At 41.3% G+C, this 25000-nt stretch overlaps 2 protein-coding genes across 4 annotated transcripts in view; one reads left to right on the forward strand and one right to left on the reverse strand.

The window, feature by feature from the left end:
• The window catches only part of skd (mediator complex subunit skuld), a 62881-nt gene extending 39744 nt beyond the window's left edge, over nt 1-23137 (forward strand). Inside the window, exons 3-22 of one of the 3 annotated variants that reach the window (XM_070143995.1) lie at nt 4396-4486; nt 4674-4760; nt 4930-5075; nt 6189-6365; nt 6614-7043; nt 8487-8723; nt 10493-10698; nt 10963-11114; nt 11244-11449; nt 11634-11763; nt 11993-12283; nt 12425-14212; nt 15645-15809; nt 15933-16217; nt 16619-16831; nt 17761-17961; nt 18106-18356; nt 18504-18924; nt 19041-19606; nt 19877-23137. In XM_070143995.1, coding sequence (XP_070000096.1) covers nt 4396-4486; nt 4674-4760; nt 4930-5075; nt 6189-6365; nt 6614-7043; nt 8487-8723; nt 10493-10698; nt 10963-11114; nt 11244-11449; nt 11634-11763; nt 11993-12283; nt 12425-14212; nt 15645-15809; nt 15933-16217; nt 16619-16831; nt 17761-17961; nt 18106-18356; nt 18504-18924; nt 19041-19606; nt 19877-20009 — 6176 coding nt within the window. In that variant the 3' untranslated portion in view covers nt 20010-23137. The remainder of the gene's footprint in view (nt 1-4395; nt 4487-4673; nt 4761-4929; nt 5076-6188; nt 6366-6613; nt 7044-8486; nt 8724-10492; nt 10699-10962; nt 11115-11243; nt 11450-11633; nt 11764-11992; nt 12284-12424; nt 14213-15644; nt 15810-15932; nt 16218-16618; nt 16832-17760; nt 17962-18105; nt 18357-18503; nt 18925-19040; nt 19607-19876) is intronic. The other 2 variants (XM_070143996.1, XM_070143997.1) reach the window with 2 other exon arrangements.
• A 1353-nt stretch (nt 23138-24490) lies between these two features.
• Nucleotides 24491-25000, reverse strand: part of LOC113811305 (cuticle protein CP14.6) — a 1312-nt gene continuing 802 nt past the window's right edge. Inside the window, exon 3 of the mRNA XM_027363022.2 lies at nt 24491-24759. Coding sequence (XP_027218823.1) covers nt 24630-24759 — 130 coding nt within the window. The 3' untranslated portion in view covers nt 24491-24629. The remainder of the gene's footprint in view (nt 24760-25000) is intronic.

Here is a 25000-nt window from a genome sequence, read left to right on the forward strand (position 1 = left end):
ATTATTATTATTATTATTATTATTATTATTATTATTATTATTATTATTATTATTATTATTATTATTTACCTAAGAAGAATCGTTAACAGTCTGTGCCTGGGGGGAGTATTTAGGAAAGGGGGTGGTGTTCTCTCTAGTGCGGTGATGATGGTGATGATCGCTGAGGTGATGAACTGGGCTAGAGAGCGGGTGGTGGTGAAAGAAAGAAGTGTGTGTGGTGATGGAGTATGTAAGTGTGGTGATAACATGAGGTATTGATTCCCGGTGTAAGGGAGGGAGGGAGGAATGAGGGAGAAGGGGGTGGGGGAGCAGTAGGGTACGTCCCCGTCCTGGCTCCGTTGCGACTCTCTCTCTCTCTCTCCCACCTTCCTTCCTCCACCTTCGCTCTCCCTTTCTTCTCCTGCTAGCACTGGCTCTCTTTCTTTAATTATTTATTTGTTTATTGCTCTTTCTTTCTCTTTCCTTCCTTTCTTTCCTCCTTCCCATCTTTCCTTCTTTCCCTCTCTATGCCCGCTCTCCATATTTTTTTACTTGCTTCTACCCTCCACACGTCTCTTTTTCATTCCTCTCCAAGCGTCTCTTCGCTTCCCATCCCGTCGCCATGCTTTGGGTCTCTGTTTTATCACCCCTCCTCTTTCCCTCTTTTCTTTTTAAGTGAGCACGGTGTTGCACTCTGCCCGGGATCTGGGAAGAGAGGAGGCTGAGCCGGGAAGGGGTGAGGAGGAGGAGGAGGAGGGGGAGGAGGGAGGCAGGCAGGCAGGTCGAGCGTTGAGAGGGAGGGAAAGGACAAGCAAGGGCGGGGAGAGCAGATTGGGTGTGATGGAGAGAGACGGATGGAAAGGAGAGAAGGGAAAGGGGAAAGGGGAAGACAAAGGCAGGGTTGAGTGAGTGAACTCTCTCTCTCTTTCTCTTTCTCTTTCTATATCTCCCTCTTTCCAACTCCCTCTCCTTCTCCATCTCCCTCTCCTTCTCGTTTCTTTCCGATTTGTGTATTTGCCCCTCCGAAATGATGATGATTATTATTATTGGTATTGGTATTATCATTATTGTTGATGTTGTTGTTATTACTGTCATTATTATTATTATTATTATTATTATGATTATTATTATTATTTTCATTATAATTGTTATTATTACTATTCTCATTATCATCATCATTATTATTATGATGATGAATATAACCGCTTTCCCTCCTCCCCCTCCCTCCACACTGCACGACCAGAATCTCCACGTGCGAGCTTCGGCAACGTTCATTCAGGCCGCTGTGCTCAGCCTCGCCACCTCACTTACGTCTTTGCCCGGCGCTTAAGGAGACAGGGCCCTGGCGTAACGGAATCTCGTTTTCTCTCTCTTTATTTCTTCCCTTTCCGTTGCTTTTTTTCTCTCTTTTATAGGGAAGGGGATGACGGGGAAAATGTAGGGGATGGATGGAGTGCGTGTCTGGGTTTTTGGCCATTTTGGGGAATGCATGATCAGGTGTTGCGGCGGCCAGATGGTGGTCGGACGGTGGCACTGTCAGCTGGTGGCGTGGCGTCGTGGCCAGGTGCAGCCAGGACGTCACGGGTGTTTGTATGTCAGTTCTCTGCTTGGACTTCATGCTTTCAGTCGGGCCTTTTTCGCGTCTGTATGTCTTGTGTTTTTTGGTGTAGGTTTTTGTGGTGTGTGGAGCTGGGCAGGTTTTGCTGACACGGTTTCTCCTGGGCGCCAATTTCATGAGGTCGCTGGGTACGTGATACCGCCCCCCCCCCTCCTTTCCACCGGCCTGTCAAGGAAGCAGAGGTGTGAAGGGTCGCGCATCGACACCCGCTTTGTTCCGCTGCCTCAACGTCCATCTCTTAACTTTATCTGCGGCTGCTGCTCCTCCGGCCGTGTGGAGCGTCGCCCCGCTCTTCCGGCCCCGCATGCTTCGGGCCTCCCCTGCACGGAGCGCATCGTCACGGCGGTCGCGCTCCGAGGCGAGGAGGAAGCAAGGGGGAAGCGAAAGGGAAGTCGGTCCTTCAGCAAAGGATCCTTCCTCCTCCTCCGCCGCTGCTGACCCGCCTCGTGCTGAGTGACGTCACCCCGCCCCGCCAAGTGGAGGAGGCGGGAAGGGGGCGTTGCGTCCCTCGGCGAAGTGCGTTCCTCCCCTTGGCCTCGCTCGTTCCGAAGTGCCTGATGAATGCATTAAATGAAATAAAACTTGCGATTAGACCTAATAGTCATGCCATTGTGTTTATTCAGAGAAATGAGCGCGTGATGGACCGGGCGGGCATTCGAGTCGCGCTCCCGGTAATTTTCTGATAGTTTGTGTGGCACCCTGACTGCGAGTGCCGTGTGTGCCGCGGCATGGCAGCCCTTGTGTGAGTTACGAGGGGTACGGCTCACCTCGCCTAGCGGGAGCGTGGTGGCGGAGCTGGGGCGGCTGCTAGTGGTCGATGGTGGAGCCTGCCAGGAGGAAAACGTGTTGGCGGACCTCTATTTGTCGAGCGGGAGAGGACACATGTAGCAGCAGCAGCAGCAGCCTGGCCCTGCCTGGTGGCCCAGGCCGGCCCGCCCCGTCCCGGCGTGGTGACCCACTAACTTCCAGCAGGATTATGGATTTGTCAGAGGACTGGATGGGGTGGCGGGAAAGCTGTGCCGGCATTGTTAGCCGGTTGGGGAAGTGGGGAGGAGGAGGAACTGGAGATGATGGGCCGGGGGAAGGGAGGGGTTTGTTAGGGCAGTCAGTACGTTGTTGGGGGGGAGGTAGCGGGAGGGACGAGGTGGTCGTGGTGGGGCAAGAGGTGTGGGGGGGGGAGGCGGGGGGAGGAGCAGGAGGAGGAGGAGGAGGAGGCTGTGGGAGTCTGCAGCGAGAAACGTAAGATCAATAGACAATCACCCCAGTGGTGAGTACTTAATGGTCTCTGCCAAGTGTGTGAGGATTGGTGACTGAGACTGGAGAACATGTTGGGGGAGTGAGATGGCCCGGGAGAGCGTAGTGGCAAAGATGACGGTGTATTAACGGGACGGTAATCTGCGGTGGGTGTTGTAGCGGGGTCGACCGCCAACAGCAGCGCCAGACCCCGCTACAGGGGCCGTGTGGCAGCAGCGTGTGCATGTGTCCGTTGGGGAGAGCGAGTGTGTGTGTGAATGTTGGTGGTATTTGGTTGGTATCTGCCTTAAACAGAAAGGCCGCAAGGTGCGTGATGATGGGCGATGCTACGTGTGTGACAAGAGTCCGGGGCGGAGTGTGTCCGCTCATAGCTCCATACGGTTAAAATTTTGTCGGCTTTGTCTTTGTTTAGGCCGGGAGGGCGGGAGGGCGGCCGAGCTGGCAGGCAGGCAGGATAGGCGTACGACTGAGTTTGAACGGCACTCGACCTTCACTTCCCACGGAAAAGTTCTCAAGGTTTCATTCATTCCCCGACCCCTCATTGAAGAATATCGTAATGCTATAAATACTTCCCACGGGTTTCATATATTGATTTTGGGTGGAGAAGGTTTGGAGGGTATGTGTGTCAGTAGAGCAGGTGCTGCTAATTTTGGGCTATTGCTGCGGTGACTTACGGCTTGTAATTTATGCGCTTGTATACGCATGCGCTAAATACTTTCGTGTTCGCTTGAACAAACAAAGCAACTCTGATGGTAATGTCCGCAAAAGATGTTAAACAACGAAATCTCGGCTCTGATTGTAAACCCACTCCAAAGTCCAGAGGCGATCTAATCTAGTTTCCTTACCATATGCCGCGCGTGGCTGGCCTTTGGTAGTGTGCATTATTAAGGACAACCCCCTTTTGATGTTGCGCCTCCATCGTTTCCAAGGAGAAACTTCCCGGCCGCTGTGGTAGCTCGTGCCAGCGGAGAACCAGACAGCTGGAGGAGTGAAACGATCATCATTTGGCATTTCCCTTGGCAAGTCGTTAAGAAGAGAAACGTTAAGGGTGTGGCTTTGAAGGATAATTTCAGGCGTGAAGTTTCACGGGCAATTGCGATAAAACTGGCTTTAAAGAAGCTGTTGCAGGATTATCATCGGTTGAATAAGTGATAATCATTCTTTCCTTCCTGCCTAGCATAAAACGAGAAAGTATTCGAAATCTTCCACTCTTCTCAGTCAATAACTCGGCAACAAATCAAGGCTGCGTTTCCCGCTCAAGAGGAATTATGATTGGCCTGCAATGTTATGACATTTCTCTGCCGTCGCTTTGTGCGGAATCGGTTGTCTTGTCTCGTATTTATTACTGCTGCCGTTCATGCCTGTGGTTTTATGATTTTGCGCTGGTTTACTTTCCTTGTATTTTGGAATAGTGCGTTCATCATTTCTCTTTTCATTCAAGCAAGTTGGATTTATTGTGTTGATTAGTCACCATGATTATTCATGAGTGACTGAATTTTAAGAATTTATTGCATTTGTCTGAAGCAAATTTTCTTATTTTTCAGAGGGCATTCGCGGATCTTGGGACTGGGAGAACGGTTTGTCCTATGAGTGCCGAACACTTCTTTTTAAGGCTCTACATAACCTTATTGAAAGGTAAGGTTGTCATTTTTATGTATTTTTTAGATGTTGCAAGAATCTGGTAATCAAATGTAATACGATTTTTCTTGGTTATTAGTGTGTATATTTTATTATTGAGATAAGCTATTATTATTAGCTGTACCTGTCACAGATTATTTACTTTTTCATTGTCAACTTTTGCTTACTGTTCCGATTTCCCCAGATGTCTGCGAACCCGGGACTTCGTCCGGCTGGGTCGTTGGTTTGTCCAACCCTACGAAGGCCCGGAGGGTGTTCCTGGCAACAGGAGGTGAGTATCTTCATCTGTTACCAGATTAAGAAAAAACGTCCTATTTTTCGTGTCAATAACTACAACTTTTTATTATCTTTGTCAACATTTGATGTAATTTATCAGAGACTACCATTTCTTTTGTTTCCATTTCTGTAACAAGTTTTAAACCTTCGCCTTTGCTTTCCAGTACTCACCTGTCATTCAGTCTGTCATTCTTCGTCCATGGCGAAAGCATTGTATGTGCCAGTGTGGACGTTCGGCAACACCCACGTGTCCGACGGCTCACGCGGCGACACCTGCTTTTAGCACAGCAGTCAAATCATGGCATACCAGGTGGGTTGGAGGAAGAGGCTTTGTTGTAAAAATTGGTGTGACTTTAGGAAGGTGTGTGTGAGTGGAAGTATCGCGACTGTTCCGTGTGTTATGGGATATTTTTATGTAGTTTGTTCATCTATCCCTATGTGTATATGTATGTAGAATGTGTCTTGATGTAGATTCTCTCTCCCTCTCCCCCTCTCTCTCTCCCTCTCCCCCTCTCTCTCTCTCTCTCTCTCTCTCTCTCTCTCTCTCTCTCTCTCTCTCTCTTTCTCTCTCTCTCTCTCTCTCTCTCTGTGTGTGTGTGTGTGTGTGTGTGTGTGTGTGTGTGTGTGTATGTGTGTGTGTGTGTGTGTGTGTGTGTGTGTGTGTGTGTGTGTGTGTGTGTGTGTGTGTGTGTGAGAGAGAGAGAGAGAGGGTGTGTGTGAGAGAGAGAGAGGGTGTGTGTGAGAGAGAGAGAGGGTGTGTGTGAGAGTGAGAGAGGGTGTGTGTGAGAGTGAGTGAGTGAGTGAGTGAGTGAGTGAGTGAGTGAGTGAGTGAGTGAGTGAGTGAGTGAGTGAAGTATGATATATGAAATATATTATGTACATATTATATTTGATGGATGAATGAAGACAAAGCTAAATATTTTTTGTGTATAGATGATTTCTAATGTACATGTACCCACTCATATACACTGTCACACCCACATACTCATGCATGCATACATATACCCATGCAAACATATCCACACAAATACACATAAACATGTACATCAGCATCAATTTACCCACTTTCATTCTTATAACCATGTACATATATATATACATATACACATACATATAACCCCCCCCCCCCCACACACACCACATTAACACATATATATAACCCCCCCCACACACACACACACACACACCATATACACATACACACTCATACATAAACACACTCGCACTCATATACACTCACACTTAAACACACATACATACATACATACTCACATATACATATACCCCCAATGTGCACACACACACACACAGCCCCCCCCACACACGCACATTTCATATAAGACAAAATGAAGTAAAGTCATAGTGCATTGTTGTATTATAGCATAAGCACAGTTATTTTTAAATGACCCTTTACTCTCTTCAGTTATATTGGGCCCATATGGGTTGAGTGGCACCTTGACTGGTGTGAGTTATCGGCTGTCTGAGCCTTCAACACAGAAGCTGTTGGATGAGTGGAGACAATTCTTTCCTATTGAAACAAAGGCATCACAGGGAGACTCCCCAGAACCCACAATGCCTGCCGCCGTTGAGGTTATCGTGGGTGAGTGCATAGGGCAGTGTTTAAGTTACGAGATGTGGTAAATAGAATGCATATCTTATAATGATCAGTTACAACAAAGTCTGAAAATATGATAATAGAAACTGTACTCGAATGTTTCTTATAGAGTAAGCTATTTGGTTTCAGTATGTTTAAGTAATTTGAAACAAAAATTAGATTTTTATTAAGATCTGAAAGATCTTGGTTTCTGTAGCTGAGTAGATTTTCATGGCAAGTATTTGACATTGCAGGTGGCCACAAAATGCGTTATCCAACTTGTTACACATTAGTGACAGACATGGATGACTACTTAATGGCAAGTCGTGGTGGGACAGTTGTGAATACCAACACTGTTTCTCCTGGAGCTATGAAAGGTGGGCTTACAAATGATAACACCCCAGAGGGTAGTGACGGGACGAGCCTTCCCTCACACAATTCCCCCTTCACTGCCTCGATCCACACCTTACTAGCCCCTGGGTACTTGAGCTCTGGGGGACGAGGCCTCGGTTGGTCACGGGAGATGTGTGAGCGTGTCTGGCAGGACATAGTCCAGTGTCCAGGCCAGCAGCCCCCGGCACAGAATGATGGACTGACACCAGAGGGGACATTGACCCCTGCTGAAATTGCTGGCCAGTGGGACTTCTCAGACCCTGCAACGAAGATCAGCTGCTCCTGCGCCAAGTATGTTTGTCTTTTGGTGTTATGTTCTTGGTTGTTCAGTTTGAGTCTCTGATGAAAGTAGGTAACACAGCAGATTATTTTGGAACTTGCTTAATATGTATTATCTTACTTTACTTTTCCATTTCTTTATGATTCTTAAACTTATTATTTTTCATATTATATATTTCCATTTGAATTTTTATTATATAGGAAATGCAAATATATGTCTTTGAAATATTAGAACATTATTATTGCATGAATTAGATGTAAAGTTACATGTATTTTCTGATATTTATGACACTTTCAAATTTGATTTAGATGAATGTATCACACTCTTCTGTGCATGACGCATGAAAGTAAATGCAGGATGTTATTATGATGCCTGATTTTATGTTATTGTTTGTTTATAGACTTCACACTATGCAGCAGTACAGTGCAAATTCAGGAGTTGATAATGTGGGGAACAGAAAATAAGATACTTAAAGTTGCATTGATTTTTTTCTTTTTGAATTAGATTATTCTTTGTAGAGTAGTGATATGAATATGTTAATGGCTAAAAGAAAAGAAAGAAAATATCTAACTGTAGTGAATGAAAAAGGCGTGAATTCGGAATATGGTGAAGGGTATATGTGAGATGTTAAATGAGGTGACAAACACAACAGCACAATTCATACATTTTTTTATCATTTATTTGTTATTATTTCTTAAATTTTTCAAGAATAGAAAAACATTAAATTTAGACAAGTTTAATTTCTGAGAGTTCATATTAGACTGTATACCTTTTTACTAAATATTTTTAAAGTAAGAATAGTAGGCAATATTGATGGGTTGCAGAACCAAATCTCGACTATATATTTTTGCAGCAGATTATTGATTCGTTAAAGATGAGCCAGGGGAAGGGAGGTAATATCACGAATTGGTCAAATACACATTTACCAGTCTTGTTATTTTTTTTTTTTTGGTTTCATTTTTGTAGGGTCCTGATTGATTTTGGCTAGGAGGTAAGGGGATGCAGGTGTTTGTTGGTGAAAATTACCCGTCTAGCACTTCTTGATTATTTTCCTAGACTATTTTCCAAGGTATCAGTTCAGGTCTACCACATATCCATAGGAGGGGAAATATGCCATTCAATTTAATTCATATTTTAAACTTTGTGGGAGTCCTTCTTTGGAATGAAAGGAATTTTAGGGAATAGAATTGTCAGCTAATTTTTTAGATTTGATTTTTAGTTATCATTATATATGTTTTCATACTTGATTTTGTTTATTTTGTTTATTTTATATGTATCTGGACATTTAGAGTACTGTGGCCATTTATTTATTGCAATTTTAATGCAATAGTGTTCATTGCACAAGTGTTATGATCTCTGCTGTGTATGGTACAAGAGAGAGCTGCTGATGCTTGATCTTCCAACCATTGGTCACCTGTGCTTGTTTTGAGTGTTTGTGGAACTGGCCGTTGCAGGTGCAGAAGGGGTCGGGTCAGTAGTAAAGGGTGTAGCAGCAGTAAGGGCCGCGGGGAGAGAGGTGGTGGGGGAGGCGGGCGCCAGAGGGGGGGCAGCAGCAGCAACTCCAACTCTGGCTGCATCCCCTTCCACAAGCGGTCTCCCCCAGCCCCACTACCCTCACCCGACGAAGTGGTCCTGGACCAGTGTGGCGTGACGGCCATCGAGGAGTCGGGACTAATGCAGGCCGCTGCCAGGTACCACTGCTAACTCTGTACAACCACCACCACTCACCACCACAGTCACTAAGCGAAATGAACACTGTACACTTTTAAAAAGTTTTTGATGCAGAACTATATAGTACTCTTGATTAATTTTGATTTTATATTTTATTCATTTTATTTTTTCCCCTATGTGTACATTTGTTGACACTCACCTTCAAATAACAGATTGTCACATATATGATATATATCTTTATCAGTCTTGGCAGAAAATTTATATATTATATATATATAAAATATATATGATACATATATATAATGTTTATAGATATACATATATATATATACATACATATATATATATACATATATATATATATACATATATATATATATACATATATATATATATATATATATATATATATATATATATATATATATATATATATATATATATATATATATATATGTTATATATTTATATCATTAACAAAGGATTCATCTGCCTCATGAGATTTCCTACATCTTATCACAACTGGAAACCCTCTAAGAAGTAAAACCATATTCTGTAGCTTCCATTTGTCTCCATTTAAAAAAGAGAGATGAAGATGATGAATTTAGTAATCCTGATTATAATATTGATTGACTTGAGTTTTAATGAGGTCATTTGAACATCTTGAATACAGTATTCAATATTTGTACCTTGTTTATTGTGCTAATCATGGGCTTAAACATAATCTAAATTTTAGGGAGCCTTTTTTTCGTTTATAATAATGATATTAAATGCTAGAGTACACTGGCATAAGCGCAGTTCACTTCCACACAACAATTTTCCACCAGATATTACAAACAGAAAAGTGCTTGCTGCTTTCTAGCAAAACTTAGTTCACATGACCAAAAAAAAAAAAAAAAAAATGATTTCGAAATTTGACTCAAACTACCATCAAGTGCCAGAAAGCCTTCTGCCTTATATTCCTCATTGATAAACCACTATGGCTGCAATATTTGCTTCATAAATTTTGATTTGTGTTCATTTATATTTTGTTGCTAGCATACATTAGATTTACAAAGTGGTTCATCTTCGATGTATACAAATGTAAAAGGACTGACACGTTCCACTCCTTACACCATGATTTGTGGAAGGTTTGTTTATCGGCAACTGTTGCTTCATTTGTGATGCTTCAAGAATCTAGAGGTTTAGCATATCACAAATGGCAGAGAGGCTAACTTGTACTCCTCAGCTGTTTTATGACAAGTGCTGAGAAACTAAGAGTGATGGTGGTGAAATAATGATTTATCTGACCCTTAGTGGCATAAGAAAATTGTACCAAAGAAAAGAAAAAGAAAACAAATCAGTATGAAGAGGTTTATATGACAGTACCCAAGAAAAGTTGATTCCCTTTGTGTGTTAGGAATTTATAAAATTTTGATTACCATTGCATGAGCTCTTTTTAATTTTTTAGGTGTCATAGATTTTAGAACCTTATTTTAAATATTTATTTTTGTGTGCCTTGCATCTTTAAATTGATTTAAAAGTTTGAGCTGTAGTCTTCTAGATTAAGTTTCTTTCAGTTTCTGTTTTGTATGTAGCTTGTCTTTGATTTATTTAAATTTACATTCCTTTACTTTACCAGTAATATAGCTGATTTGAGACCAGTGATGGCACCTGTAGCTGTAGTATTTGCCATGTAATATATTCTGTCAGGTGCATTACAATAAACCTCAAAATTGGGTTGTGGATGCTTTTGTACCACACATACATGTTTTCAAGATGCTTTACACCTGATGTGTCTCTCTCACAGACTGGGTGGAGCTGCAACACCTAGTGGAGGCAATGGAGCTGGGAGTTTCGGAGGATACAAGAGTGGTGGTGTGACAACCCCAGGTAGTGTTCCCAGTCTTCGGCTGACTGGAGTTGCAGATGGTCCTCCTCCATCAGTAGAATCTCCAGCCTCTGCCATTCCATCTCCACTCCCAACACCTCAGCCAGCCTCTGTGCCTCATCATGGTATGTGTCCCACAGTTCTAATTGAATATTTACAGACATTCCTTTGTGTGATATCTCTCTCTCTCTCTCTCTCTCTCTCTCTCTCTTTCTCTCTCTCTCTCTTTCTCTCTCTCTCTCTTTCTCTCTCTCTCTCTTTCTCTCTCTCTCTCTCTCTCTCATATATCTTATATCTTTAGGGGATTGTTGCCTTAAAAAAATGAGTGGGAACAACTTTTAAATGTGAAGTGGTTGTATATATTCATGAATTCCTCTCTTTCTCTGCAGATCCCACCATGCCAACTTTGAGTCCCCATCCACCCCCATCCAATACATCAGTGGGTGATCCAACTACCCCTGCTGCTCTCGATTCCTTGGATGTGAAACCAAATATTGCTGATTTGATGGGCCCCAAGTCCATATCATCTCTCAACAATCAGGTATGCACATGGAATCTTGTTGCTTGTGGAGTGATTCAAGAGATGTGAACTTTTTTAACATTGACAGACCTTTATCTGTTTTCATTGAGACTTCAGAGACCTTGATTTTTTTGTGTGTTTTCTCAACAGGGCATGTCTCCTTATCCTGGAAGTGAGAGAGGCAATGGTGTGGAGTCAAATGAGACCAGCAGTAGCCTGGGGGGCGGTGGAAGCAATAGCAGCAGTTTGCCAAGGGGACTAAAGCGGCCATCCCTACCAGGCACAGACTACCATTCTATACTAGAATTGGAAAAACCTAGTACCGTCCTCTATGACTACTCCAAATTAAATGCATGGTAAGTACTGGTGATCAGGGAACCTAGTCGTACACATCTTGTTGCTCATTTGAAATTCTGTTGACCAGTAACTGTCAAACAGCTGATACTTATCTGGTGGGCAGAAGTGGCATAGTCATTGAGGCTGATGACTTTGTAGTGTTTTCATATTTTACATTATTATTGTCATGTTTCTATATTTTAGGTTGCATCATCCAGTGAAGAAATTTAAACCAGCTGAACCAAAGGCAGAGGAACCTCTATGGCCACCATATAGACCTGCACATATCCAAGAACACATGGAAGTCATCCATCGTGCAGAACCAAGCCAAGAGGTAATATAACCCAAAATTACAACATACCCTATGAAGTTCGGATTTGATACTGGTCAAGAAATGGAAATCATTATTTAGCATCAAAAGAAGAATTTTTCTCTCTTTTAGGGCTTTTTTTTTCTTCTTCTTCTTCTTCTGGAAATCTCAGTTACCCTGAAATGTAGCTTATACAGAGACAAGGGTAATTCATTTAAAGAAAATTAAGAAATTAACCAAATTGCTTTTGCAGATTCCTGAAGTGAATGGGTTACCAGCAAAACGTCCTGGTGGCATAAAGAGACAGGCTGACCCATATGACTTCGATGATGACATAGGCACAGGCACCACCCCAGAAACATTCAAACGGAAAGATGGCTTTGACAAGGAGGAGACCAAGACCCCTGGGAGTGTCCGTTCCTCCCATGATCCTCAGTCCCCGCTGCAACCAAAGAGAACTGGAAATCTTTATACAAGTGAAGGGCTTCAAGCCTCACTTTCAGATTTGGACGTCATGTTTGATTCTGATTCTCCAGTGGATGATGTGAGTTTAGGCTTTGTTTTATGTTAATTTTTTAGGTATTTTTCTCATATATGGCATTGATATTGAAATTTGTATTAATAAGGCTCTCGCTATAAATTGGTAAGTGTGTCATTAATTTGCAAATAACTTTCATTTTTCCAGGTCGCATTCCCTGACCATACTCCACCTGGTTCTAACAAACCCCTGGGAGGGCCCGAGGATACAGCTGCAGTTTTGAACAACAAGAACAATGCTAGTGGTAACAAAACCAGTGTTAACACTAGCTTAGTGGAGTTGACAAAAATGTTTCCAACACCTCCCTCCCATGAGCATAACCCAGACCATGACACCACCATGGAGGATGCTGTGCCACAGGTCATCAGCATCAAACAGGAGCGAGTGGATGATCTTAGACCACTTCATTCACAGGAGCAGGCAAACCTGCCTGCTAGAGACGAACCGAAAGAAATGTTGGCTGTTTATCGGCCTCCTACTCTTTCAATGTTTGTTGGCTCCCGCAAGTATGCTCCACTAACCAACTTACCAAGTCAGGAGTATAAAACAGTTGTGACACTTCCTCCTGATTGGGCTTACAAACCTTCATGGCAGTTCCCAGTTGCTGAGAAGCCCCACGGACCAGCTCCTACATTGGGCCACATGGGTCCACTCCATGGAGGTCCTCCATCAACTGGACAAACACAGAAGGTGGGCTTGTCTCCCATCTCACCCATGACTTCAAGTTTGGGTGGGCCAGTATCGGACAGTGGCCCAGGGTCTCAGCGTGGGCCAGGCAGTGTGGGAGGCCCAGCTTCTGCAGGACCACCCATGAATTATGAGCTACCATCCCCTGCATCCAACCAGTCATCTTACCTCAACAAGACACTGCCATCAGTAGAGCCACCAAGCATGGGGCTTAGCCAAGTACCTGAAGCAAATTCCCTTATTGTTAACATCGCTCTGCAGGACTCGAGCGTCAACTTGTTCAGAGATCACAACTTTGATTCGTGCACAATGTGTGTCTGCAATAACAACCAGAAAATTGTTGGAAATATCCGTGGAAAGGATGGAGCTCTATATTTACCACCTACCCATCTTAGTTTAGAAGAAGAAAGTGCAAGTTGCAGTTGTGGTTTCTCTGCAGTAGTTAATAGAAGGTTGGCCTTTCAGGCTGGATTATTTTATGAAGATGAAGTGGATCTTACTGGCCTCCATGAGGCTTTGGTCAATGAGCGTAAAAAGCAGTCTTTACTCATGCTGATGGACAATAAGAATGCAGACAATCCTGAACGTGATACCAGTATTCTAGATCAGATACCTCAGTCTATGTACCAGCTGTTACAAAGCCAGTGCTTAGTAACTTTAAGTACTCCCTCTAGTGTCATTTATAGATCAACAACAGTGTACCAAAATAATAGACGAGACATTATGCTGAACTTAGTGGATTATAAAGATGGTAATGAGATTGCAAGCTTGGCTGTAGAACAGTCACGAGGTGTTAATGTGGGTGAAGGTGAAGTGAACTCCCCTTCAGCAAGACATCAGTGCATGCATAAGTGGTGCTACTACCAGTTCGATGGTCCCACATGTTCTAGGGACATAGTGCGTTGTATGAAGGCCCTCCAGCCTCACCTACAAGAGGCCATACAAAAGAAGGGAAGATGGGTGAACTTATTCAGTGTTGAAGGGCCCCTCACGTGGAGGCAGTTCCACCGCAAGGCTGTTAGAGGCAATGAGGATATTGCTGAACCATTGCCTATTCCTATGTTATTGACAGGCCATGACCGAGACTGGTTGTCCATAGCACCACAATCCCTTAGACACTGGGAAAAATTACTTCTTGAACCTTACTCACAGCAGAGGAATGTGGCATATGTTGTGGTTGCTCCTGATAATGAATTTATACTCAATCATGTGCGCACATTCTTCAAGGAGTTGTCATCTATATATGAGGTAAGTTTTATATTTTGCTTTTATATGATGATAGTTGCATACAAATTCAGATTTACTGAGAATTTAGTAAAAGTTAAAAAACAGATAGGCATATGAACTTATAACAGGAACTGGAAAGAAATAGCATAATAAGCAGCAGGCAAGAGATGCTAAGGAACCATTTTTTAATATTACAACTAGATGGTGCTATAGGAGTAAAGATAGAGAATACAAGTGGGACAAAAGGGAATGTGTTAGATATAGCAAACACTTTGTGTATGAGTTTGCAAGATCACATTGAAAATACTACTGCAGGAAGTGGCTGTAGTGCAGCATGGAACTGCAGTCAGAGTATTAATAGAAAGTGTTAAAAAGATGGACAGATACAAAGAGAAGTTTTATGGTTTTTTGTTTTTTGTTTTTTGTGTGTGTGTGTGATTTTATATACTGATTTGTATAACCTAATCGTGTCAGTACAGGCACAAAAGGGGGAAACTAAGGTTCAGTAAAATGTAGTTGATCGTTGTTTTATTACAAGAAATATGAGATAGAATGGTTTAGAATTATGATAGATGAGGAGTTGTGTAGGTTAAAGAGAAATTGTAATGTCTGAATGACAAAATTATTTGGAAATTTGAGAGAGAGCAAAGTGTGCATGGATTAGTATATGTGAGAGTATACTGATCATGGTCACACTGTTCTTCATTTAACAACAGAAGTATCACAGTTTTTTGTATGTAGCTTTGATGTTGCTTATTAAGAATTATCTGATAATTGAATATCATCATATGTGCAAGAGTGTCGGCTTTGTATCTGTACTTGGCATAACCTGTTTTACTCTGTATGTTTGAAATGACATTGAAAGTTGAATAGAATAGCATTCAAAGTATAATTAGTTTATAAATCAAATATATGTAAATTCTTTAATGAGAATTTGGCATTTTTTATTTTAGGCTTTTGATTGATTATATGAAAAGTGTTCATACTAGATATTATATTGTAAGAATTAAGCCTTACCCAGTCTTTTAAGTGTTGACACAGAATATATGCAAATTTGTTTATGAATCCATTGTTTGTATCATTGTTTAGTACAGTGTTTTGATCATAATGTAAACTTTAGTAAAGAATATCTCATATGCATATATACTTTGATTCTAGAGTAAGCTGTATTTTAAATAATTTCATTACTGGCTAGATGAATATCTGCTTTTTGTTACATATTATAAAACTGAATTAGTACTCTTGTAGACATTCTTGTGGGCATTTGTGAATATTTCTTTGGACGATTAAATCTGTTACGTGTTTAAGAAAAGCCATGAAAACATACAGGGTCATCAAAACTTAATAAATGTTCTATTTATATAGAACAATATTCCTTGTGATGAATTTGTTCTTAGTGTTGCCTCATTTTGTTTGTGGAATTTTGTATAACAAAACACTTTTGCTGTTATAGTTGTGCAAGCTTGGTCGTCATGCCCCCATACAACGAGTCCTGAGAAATGGCATAATGAGGATAAGCAAAACTGCAGCATCCAAAGTAGCCAATGAGCCATTAGAGGAGTGGTTCTCCCTCTTGGGTGACTCCCATGTGTCCACCAACCTCAAAGTTTACGCACAGGTGAGTTTAGTGTGTTTGGACAATTGTTTTGAGTAATCAGTCTTTCAGACTTCATTCCTCTCATAAACAGTGATTGTTTTAATTTATTTGCCCTTCCTCTGAATGTTGTATTTTTTCCTTCAGGTTTGTCGGTACTGGTTGGCCCCACACCTAGCAATGCTTAGTATGGACAAGACTCTGTTTGAAGCACCAGGACCCAACAGACCTGCAGAGAGGCAAGCTCCATCACCAATGCCTCCTCCCTCATCAGAGAACATGGGGAACACCAACCCCTCAACAACACCCACGTCAAACTCGGAGCCGGAGTCCTTCTCCTCCTCTTCCTCCTCATCATCTTCGTCTTCTTCATCATCATCTTCCTCCTCCACATCCACCTCATCATCTTCTGCAACTTCTACCTCTGGCACAGTAAGTTAGGTCTTGTGTTCAGAAAGTACCATAAGTATTGCCATTTCTAACAAATTGAGGAAGATTATTGACTAAATTGTTGACATTTATGTAAACTCTTTCCACCAGGAACATTTGATGACTACTGTAGTTTTTTGTGAATTGCTTTTATGCATAGATGGCTCAATTAGTCAATTATTTGGCCTATGTGACCTCACCTGATTTCCCCTTTCCCATTGTTTTCTTTAAAAGTCTATCTCTAATGCTTTTGATATTGAAAAATATTATTGTTGAGGAACCATCCATGTGGAAATTCAATTTGATAACTAAAATTTCAGTGGACAGGTCATATACGTACATGCCATCCCCAGCAGCATTATTTTTATCGAGTTTTTGAAATTTACAAGAGCTATTTATCTTAGCAGCCAGGTAACATCCCGCTGGGTGCAAGTCTAAATGAAGTAGAGGAAGACGACTCCCCTCCTCCAGCCATTCTTGTCTACTTGGTGGACCCCTTCAATGTTGGGCAAGACCACCCTGACATGCACCGCTTGGTTACCTTAGGGTTGCTCCGCTGCTACGAACACATGCTGGAGGGATTGACTGAGAGCATGCAGAATAATGTGTATCTCCAGGTGAGTTGTTTGTGGTTAATTCTTATTGATTGATTTAACCCCCTGGATCCGGTTGCAATGGTTATGTAAGTGGCCAGCATCCCAGGCGTGTGGTGTGTAGACCGGGTGCCCACGAACCCCCATGAGCGGTGACAAGAATCCGTGCCTCCCCTTTGAGAAGTTATTTTGTGAAAACTTTTTTAGTTTTATTGCCATTTTCCAATGTCCATATTTGTCTTTTAATTTGCTTTATCAGAGATGGTAATTATATATTTTCCTTGCACGGACTCCATATCATATCTTTATGTAGTAAATAGCTCAGTGCAAGAAAAAAGAATATGGAACATTTGGTTATTTGTCATATATCATTTTTTTGCAATTTTCAATTTTACACAATACAACCTGTGCCGCCGGTCACAGTGGCCAGGAATATGGTTCTCAGCATGGAAATGGCGTCCTCCCTGGAGCTGGCATTCTTTCAGGCACTGCTTACGCACATTACATTCCACATTCGTTTATCAATGGGAATAATACTAAAGCTCCCTTCTAAGCACCAAATGAGTCAAATCATACTCCAAGAGGTTTGTGCACTCGTGGTGAGTCTTTTCCGCCATCCTGGTCTTTGCTCTTGACTCTTTGTTCATGTCACCCATGTAGCTGCCCAAGTTTTTCCCTGACATGATCGCAACGTCATCCGGGTCCAGGGGGTTAATATATGCAACATGGTAACTATGTGAAGTCCACCCTGAATGATTTTGAGTACATTGGCCCCAGTGCTATATAGTGTTCGATAAAGTTGATTTCTATTGTGTAACCTGTATGATCATCAAACTAGTACACTTATTGTAAGTACTTTATGGTGGTGTATATATATTGCCAAGGAAAAAGGAGGTTGATCAAGTAGTCCATTATTTACTAAAGATTAATATTTCACCTTTTCCCTTTGTCAGATTGTCTCATTGGAGAGTATACTGGAGTTGGCCAGTGACTCACATGACCGGTCCCACCACATAGACCAGCTCAAGAGTCTGGCCTTCTCTGTGTTCATGCAGTGCAGAAGAACTTTGACTCATAATGCAACAGTCAAGTCCCTAACAGGTTTTGGACCTGCTGCTGCATATGATGATTTCCTCAAGCCTAAGGAAGCTAGTGTAAGTTTTCAGCTATGAGCTCAAAATAGACAAAAGTTAATGAATCATTTTGCATTTTTTGCATCTTTACACCCAGATGTATGTAAGCACAGCATACTTTTACATGGTACAAGTGTATTCATGCATACAATCTTTCTCTTATAGCTTGCAGCAGAGGAAAAGAGGCAAGCTCCTTACCACATATTCTCCCCTGCATACATTGTTGCCCCCATCAAAGAGAGTCGTGGTACATATAAGGAGGCACAGGAGGCTCTTGGAGCTCCACGTGAAAAGTCAACCATCTTGAACTGCACCTACTGCCTGTCTGAAGATCAGAGATGGCTCTTAGCAACAGCCACTGATGAATTAGGGGAAATTTTAGAGACTGTAACAATCAATATTGAAATTCCAAATAGGTAAGGATTTAAACTCCTCAGGTGTTATGTAAATTATTACTTTCATTTTAGTGTCAATTTGATAATTTTAATGTGACTTTAAGCAAAAATTTTGAAAGTTTATGGTTTGAAAGAGAGGATCTTATTGATGATTTATCTGACTTACAGGACGAGAAGAAAGAAAGCTTCTGCTCGTCGTTATGGCTTGAAGAAGTTGATGGATTGGATACTTAGTGTGATGTCTATTGGTGTACATCCCTGGCGCCTAGTCGTAGGTAGGCTTGGTAGAATGGGCCACGGAGAATTGAAAGGCTGGTCTTCCCTCCTGTCAAAGAAGTCTCTCATCCAGGCTAATAAGAATCTGAGAGAAATGTGTAAGCAGTGTGCATATCTGTTCCCTGGAGATGCCCCATGCATACTATCTGCATGTCTGGTTGCTATTGAGCCAGACTCATCGTTTAGAATGATGCCAGATATGTTTACACCAGATGAGAGATTTGGACAGAATAGCCAGAACTGTAGCCTGTCAACTCCACAAGATCTCACTTGTACACATATTCTGGTCTTCCCAACTTCTGCTACTGCTCAGGTGAGTGCTATGATAAATGTAGAGTGCTTGATATTTTGCTATAAATATTCATAAAATTCTGTGTTTGTGAGGTTGAGATGGTCACATACTAACCTACTGGTGTTCTCTTTTTACAGTCAGCACAGCAGAGATTCCAGGAGGAGACCACTTTCCACTTTGAGGGTAATGGGTTGTTATTAGATGATGAAGATCTAGAGAACGATATAGGTGGTAGTATAAGTGACATTGGCATGAGCATGGGACTCAACATCCAGGATATCCTTGGACTAGACACCGGGCCTAACCAGGATGACCAGTTAGAAGATGGAGGTGGACAAAGAGACTCCCTATCCCAGCCTGGTAGTCCCACGGCTGGAGTCGGTGGTCGAACCAGTCCCTCACAGTTTTCTGGTCAAGCGCGTAGCAATGGTATAGTCCTGGTTGACCCTGAAGAGGATTCTGGTGGTTCAGTGTTACAACAGCCCTTGGCTCTTGGTTACTATGTCTCCACTGCATCCACGGGTCGGCTGCCGAGATGGTTCTGGTCGTCCTGCCCTCACCTTGAAACATCCTGCCCAGTGTTCCTTAAGTCAGCCCTCCATCTTCACTCACCTGGAATTACACAGTCTGAAGATTTGATCATGAACACTACAAATAACAAGGTCCACCCATTGGATTCTTCTATCACCACTGATGTCCTTAGGTAAGTAGCAAATATACATTCTCCAGAATATTTTCGTCACAAGGTGGTTCTTTAAAACAACAGGATGAATTTAGGGAAATAGCAAAGTATCTTTAATCATTAGCATAAAGGAAATGATGTTGCTTGGTACCCTGGAATAGATATTACAAATGGCACTAGTAGGAAATGGTAGTGACAATAAGTAACATGAATATTTTTTAAGTGCAGGGTAGAGCTACATTAGTTGAGAGTATAACATAAAGCTAACAAATTCTTTTCTTGTTTCAACAGATTTGTCCTGGAAGGGTACAATGGCCTCTCATGGCTAGTCCTGGATCCTGCCAAACAAGACAGAAGATCTTGCCTGCCATTACACATGCAAGTTCTGTCTCATCTGTACAATGTGATGGCAGCCCTTGTGTAACTACTGCTCTTCTGCAAACACCAAATAAAAATGAAAAGATAAAAAATATATAGACAGAAGCTTGGTATAATAGACCTGCCCTGGTGCAATGAATGGGCATTGTCTGAAACAACTTAATGATATTGTAATTAATTGCCCTTTGACAAAAATTCTGCTTGACTGTTAGATGTAGTAGTAGTTCTTATTTGTTTAAAGATTCTAAATGACCAAAAAATACTAGAATCTCTAAAGACAAATATCCTTTGTGCAGTATTTCTTGCCCAGGGCAATATGTCATTGAGTTCCAAGCTTAGTGAATTTCGTAGTGTAAAGACTGAAACATCATTGAAGAAAGGTTGAGGCTGTTGTATTCGGCCTGTGTACACTAACCAAAGCATATTTTACTCAAGCGATAAGGAAGTAGAAAGTAATAATCAGTGCCTGGGTGGACATAGAGGTCAAGGTGGGACTTGTTACTGCCTGGCCTGCCAAAACAGAAAAGCTGTGAATATTACCAGATACCTAAATGACCAAAGTGTTTGGGAAACAGGGCTGTATGTCTAAGAGATGCATAATGATTCCTAATGCTCAAAGAAAGGTCTTACCTCACACAACTAGCATTATCTCAAAGATGACTGTAAATACTTAACTTATTATGGCCATAAGTCCACCACAATGCAATCAAAACAGTCCTGCCTTATGATAACATGGACAACCATAGAGAAATTAATGGGTGGATAAACTTTGAGGAGCACAAGAAAGGCATCATGGTGTAAAGAAATGCTCATTTCACAATGATTGTAAAATGGAATCACAAGTGTGAGTTAACGGCCAGAATAAATACATATGGGCCACTGGTATCGTGGGCTGGGCGCCGTAAACCAGTGCATTGTTAGTGACTAGTATCCAAGCAGGATTGTCTGTGATAATGAGTAACAGATTGAATGTACTTCGTAATTGGATATTTATGCCTTTTATTATTAACACTTGTTTCAGCACAGGTTGGTGCTGTTAATTTCAATAATGTAAATAGGCAGTGGTGTTGTACAAGCTGGGTGGGTTTGGCCTCTTCCACGCCCTGACTTGCTGTTTCCCAGAGGCTCTCAGAGTAGTAGTGTACAGTAATGTTGATTGTACACCTGTGTACATGTTGCCTCATGCACCTGAAGCCAAATTGTATATAAATAGTGTGTCAGGTGACTCCTAGATTTGGGGGTAAAGGCTCGGCAACAGCATCTCAGTGGCTTTCGGGGCCCCCTCCCTCTCCCCTCCCCGCCCCTCCCCCCACTGCTCTCATGTACAGACTCTAGGTTATGTGTACAGTGAGACACAAGTTTTACACCTCGTGACTGTTTATACAAGTTAAGTATTTTCCCCCTGATGCAGCCACCTCCAATCTTCATGCAAATGGAGGGGGTTGTGGTGTAAAATATTTCTGGCAGTAAATTCTATTGTTTATTTTGAGACTAACTATAAAAAACATAAAAATCAAGTAGCATCTAAGGGTAGATAGTTTAAAGAAAGTATTTTACAAATGGAACATTTGTACAAGGAGTGTATTTTAAAAAATGGTTAATAACCAAAAGGGAAGATGGCAGAAACCTTCCAACGGCAAGTATCGGCTTCTCTCGTCCCTGGGCCTCAGAGTCTGGCAGTCAGGCAGCTATCTCTTCCCAGAGCCCTCGGCCATTGCTGTCTTTGCTGTCCGCCTCGCCGTAAACATGTTGTACTGAACCCCGCCAGAATGTCTTGGTACTGCAGTTCTCATATTTTGTCTCTCGCAGCATGACAAAACTTTGCGAGGAGTCCATCAGTTGAAGCATTGCAGTGACTTTGGAACATTAGAGGAATGCAACATATTTTTGCGATGGTGAAGACACAAATTCATGCAGCCTACAATAATATGGGAGTCATGCCTAAGGGTGCCCAGGTGGGTCGAAAGGGATTGAGAATGAAGACAAACTTAATGCACTTTTATGCATTCTTCTGAGGTTGGGACAGCCTTACGCCAGCCAGGGTGTGTGTGGAGCAATCTATTTATGTGCGTCTCGTTATTTCTGACCTGCCTACCTGTCGACCTGTCTACTAAAAATGGAGTGTGTGGAGATTTACAGTTGTGTTTACATTTTTAAGGAGTAGGGTTTTTACAGTGAAATTTTATATGTACTATTTTATTTGTGAACAACTTTTGACTCTATGCAGTATTTTAGACAAAAGAGTATTTGCTTGTGTATCATCAGGTAATGAAGTGACTCTGATACATGAAAGGCAAAGCTAACGTTGATTCTCAGTCCAATTAACAAAGAAAATTCTAATTAGTCATTATTTTTTACAAATCTTCTTTTGTATGGAAATTACAAATTGACTCTGCAATAACCAAGTTGACTAGATGCAATCACATTTTTAGTATTTGAGATAAGATATATTGTAGACAGATTACAGGTCTTAGGCTGCCATGGGGCTAGTGGCAGCTTCCCTCCTCTTCTTGCTCAACAGCTCTTCTGGTTTTACTCCTCTCTCTCTTTGCTCAACAACTGTCTGTCTGTCTCATATTACCATTTTTGTTTGAAGACTGACAAATCAAAAGAAGTCCTTGATAACAAGTAGTCTGATATTTTTACACAAAATGTTACTTAGACTGTTCGTATTATATTGATTATTATTTTTGTTTATTGTTTGTAAATACAATGGAAATGCTTTTATCATTGGACGCCAGTCAGTTTTCTCTAGTTAAGTCAGTTCAAATTTGTCAGTGCCCCATTGCGTTACCTACTCTGCTACAGTGGCATGTGACCCAAGCCACATAGCGATGAGAAAAAAATGCCTTTATTATCTGTTGACTTTTTAAATTCCGTTGTGCATGATTTTGTAGGTGATTAACACAGCCTCCTTGATAATTGTCAGATGTTTAATGCTGCTGCACAACTGTTATGTTTTTTATTTTTTTTATTTTTTTTATTTTTATTTTTTGGATTAACTCCCTCCACTCTTTTTTTCCTGTGTATTGTTAGTTGTGGGTAGCTGCTCTGGCCAGAGTGCTGTATGAGTGGTGGTGCGAGAATGACAAGAGTGAAAGTAAGGGGGAGTGAGCTCCAACTCACCCCGCTGTCATTATTATCATTGGTATAAAATACAATTTTATGTGTATATAAGGTGTTTATCTTAACCCCCCATATGGTTCAATTCTTACATCAGAAACTGTTGCAAAGGATTTCTAAGTGTAGCATGCAAACCTTGGGACTTCTGTGATTTGCTCAACATACACGAGCAATTGAGTTGAAATTAAGTTGGTTTTATCATATTAGTAATGCTATATTACCTTTGATACCTAGCACATTTATTTGTTTAGAACTAATAACTTATTTTATTAGATGACAATGGACTAATTTACCAAACAATTTAGTATATATTTACCAATGCCCAATGTCAACAGACTGCTCACTCAGTAAACATATTAGGAGCTAATAACAAAAAATCGCATGCATTAGCAGATCTGTGAAGAAAAAAATACCAAAATGAAATTTATAATCAAGCTTGAGCAAAGCTTTCTTTTATTACACACGAACTTGAATATTAAACAATCTGGCACAAGTCATATGTAATATCATGTAAGTGTATAAGTGCGACGTACAACGTAAGGAAAATAAATTTATGCAAGCGTAGATCTAGCTAAATAAATCTGATAAAATGTTGCATGGTATCTGTAAACGGGTTAAGAAAGGAGTATAAGATGATGGACGTTCAGTGGAAACCACGATTTTCAAGAAAACATTTGTAGTTCAATTCCACTAGAAAAAAAAAGTTTATTTAAAAGTATGACTTCCTTTCTGATGATAATTCACTTAGGAATCACAGTACTTGATGATACTATATCATTTATTACCTAGTACATGTTTGTATTTATATAAAAAAAAAATGAATTAAGATTCCTGTCTCTTGGAAAATCCAGGAATGAAATACAACCGAAGAACAGTGTTTGGACCGATAAACAAATTTCCATTGTAATTAAATGGTGAGAAAGTAATATAATCACAGTTTTCGAGTTGGGGAAAATGTCAGTTGTCGAAATCCTAGTACATTGAGACCTAATAGATAGAAGCTTGGTACCTATAAGGTAGGAATGGTCTATCATGTTAACGGGATATTTATATAAATATTCCTATGACCTTGAATATTGGGATTTAAATATTCCTATGACTTTGAATATATTTTGCTTCCTTTTGATGCAGTACTGCCTCTAAAACTGGATCAGCCAAATAAAATTCATCATCTGCAAACAAGTTTATTTACATGAAATTCATATAAAAACTAATGTGTCCGGCACATACAACAACAAACTGTAACGAACATTTATCTAAATAATAAACAAACCAATATCATAATGCTTACTAAATATGCATATAATTATCCCTCTCCCAAAACGAGGTTAAAGGGACAATCTCGCATATGCGGAAGGCTGAAGTAACAACAGCTGACTGAGTCGCTGCCGCTGTGTAGAATATATGGCTTGCCTCGGTGGCGGGGAAGAGATGAGGACGTCTAGGCTAGGCGAAGGTGCCAGGATGAGGTAAATAGGGGAATGTGGAGACTGAGTCGTTTGGGTATTGGCAGCATGGCAGTAGGACTATCGTTACACGGTGTTTAGTGGCCGTGTCCCGTGCGAGTGTAGGGAAGTGGTGGTGCCACTGGGAGTACCGCCCCCTGGGGTTGGTATCCTCCATGATCAGCCACGAAGGAGATGTCCACTTGTTGTCCCTCGGGAGACGTGTAGCTGTAGAATATAAGGCAGTTGAGTTACAGTCGGGTATTTATGGCATCCTGTAAGAGATGTGAACTACGAGGGTAGACTACAGAAAATAGGACTTCGTACTTGGAATGAAAGAAAGAAAAGAGGTGGCATGATTATGCTTTACAACGATTTTTCAGGAAGAGTGACCTTACATAGAGATGACCTATACTTGGGAACGCGAGACGTACGAAAACGCTTAAAAGTAAAGAACAAATGTCAAAAA

Source organism: Penaeus vannamei, chromosome 31 (genome assembly GCF_042767895.1).
Source record: "Penaeus vannamei isolate JL-2024 chromosome 31, ASM4276789v1, whole genome shotgun sequence".
Taxonomy (NCBI): domain Eukaryota; kingdom Metazoa; phylum Arthropoda; class Malacostraca; order Decapoda; family Penaeidae; genus Penaeus; species Penaeus vannamei.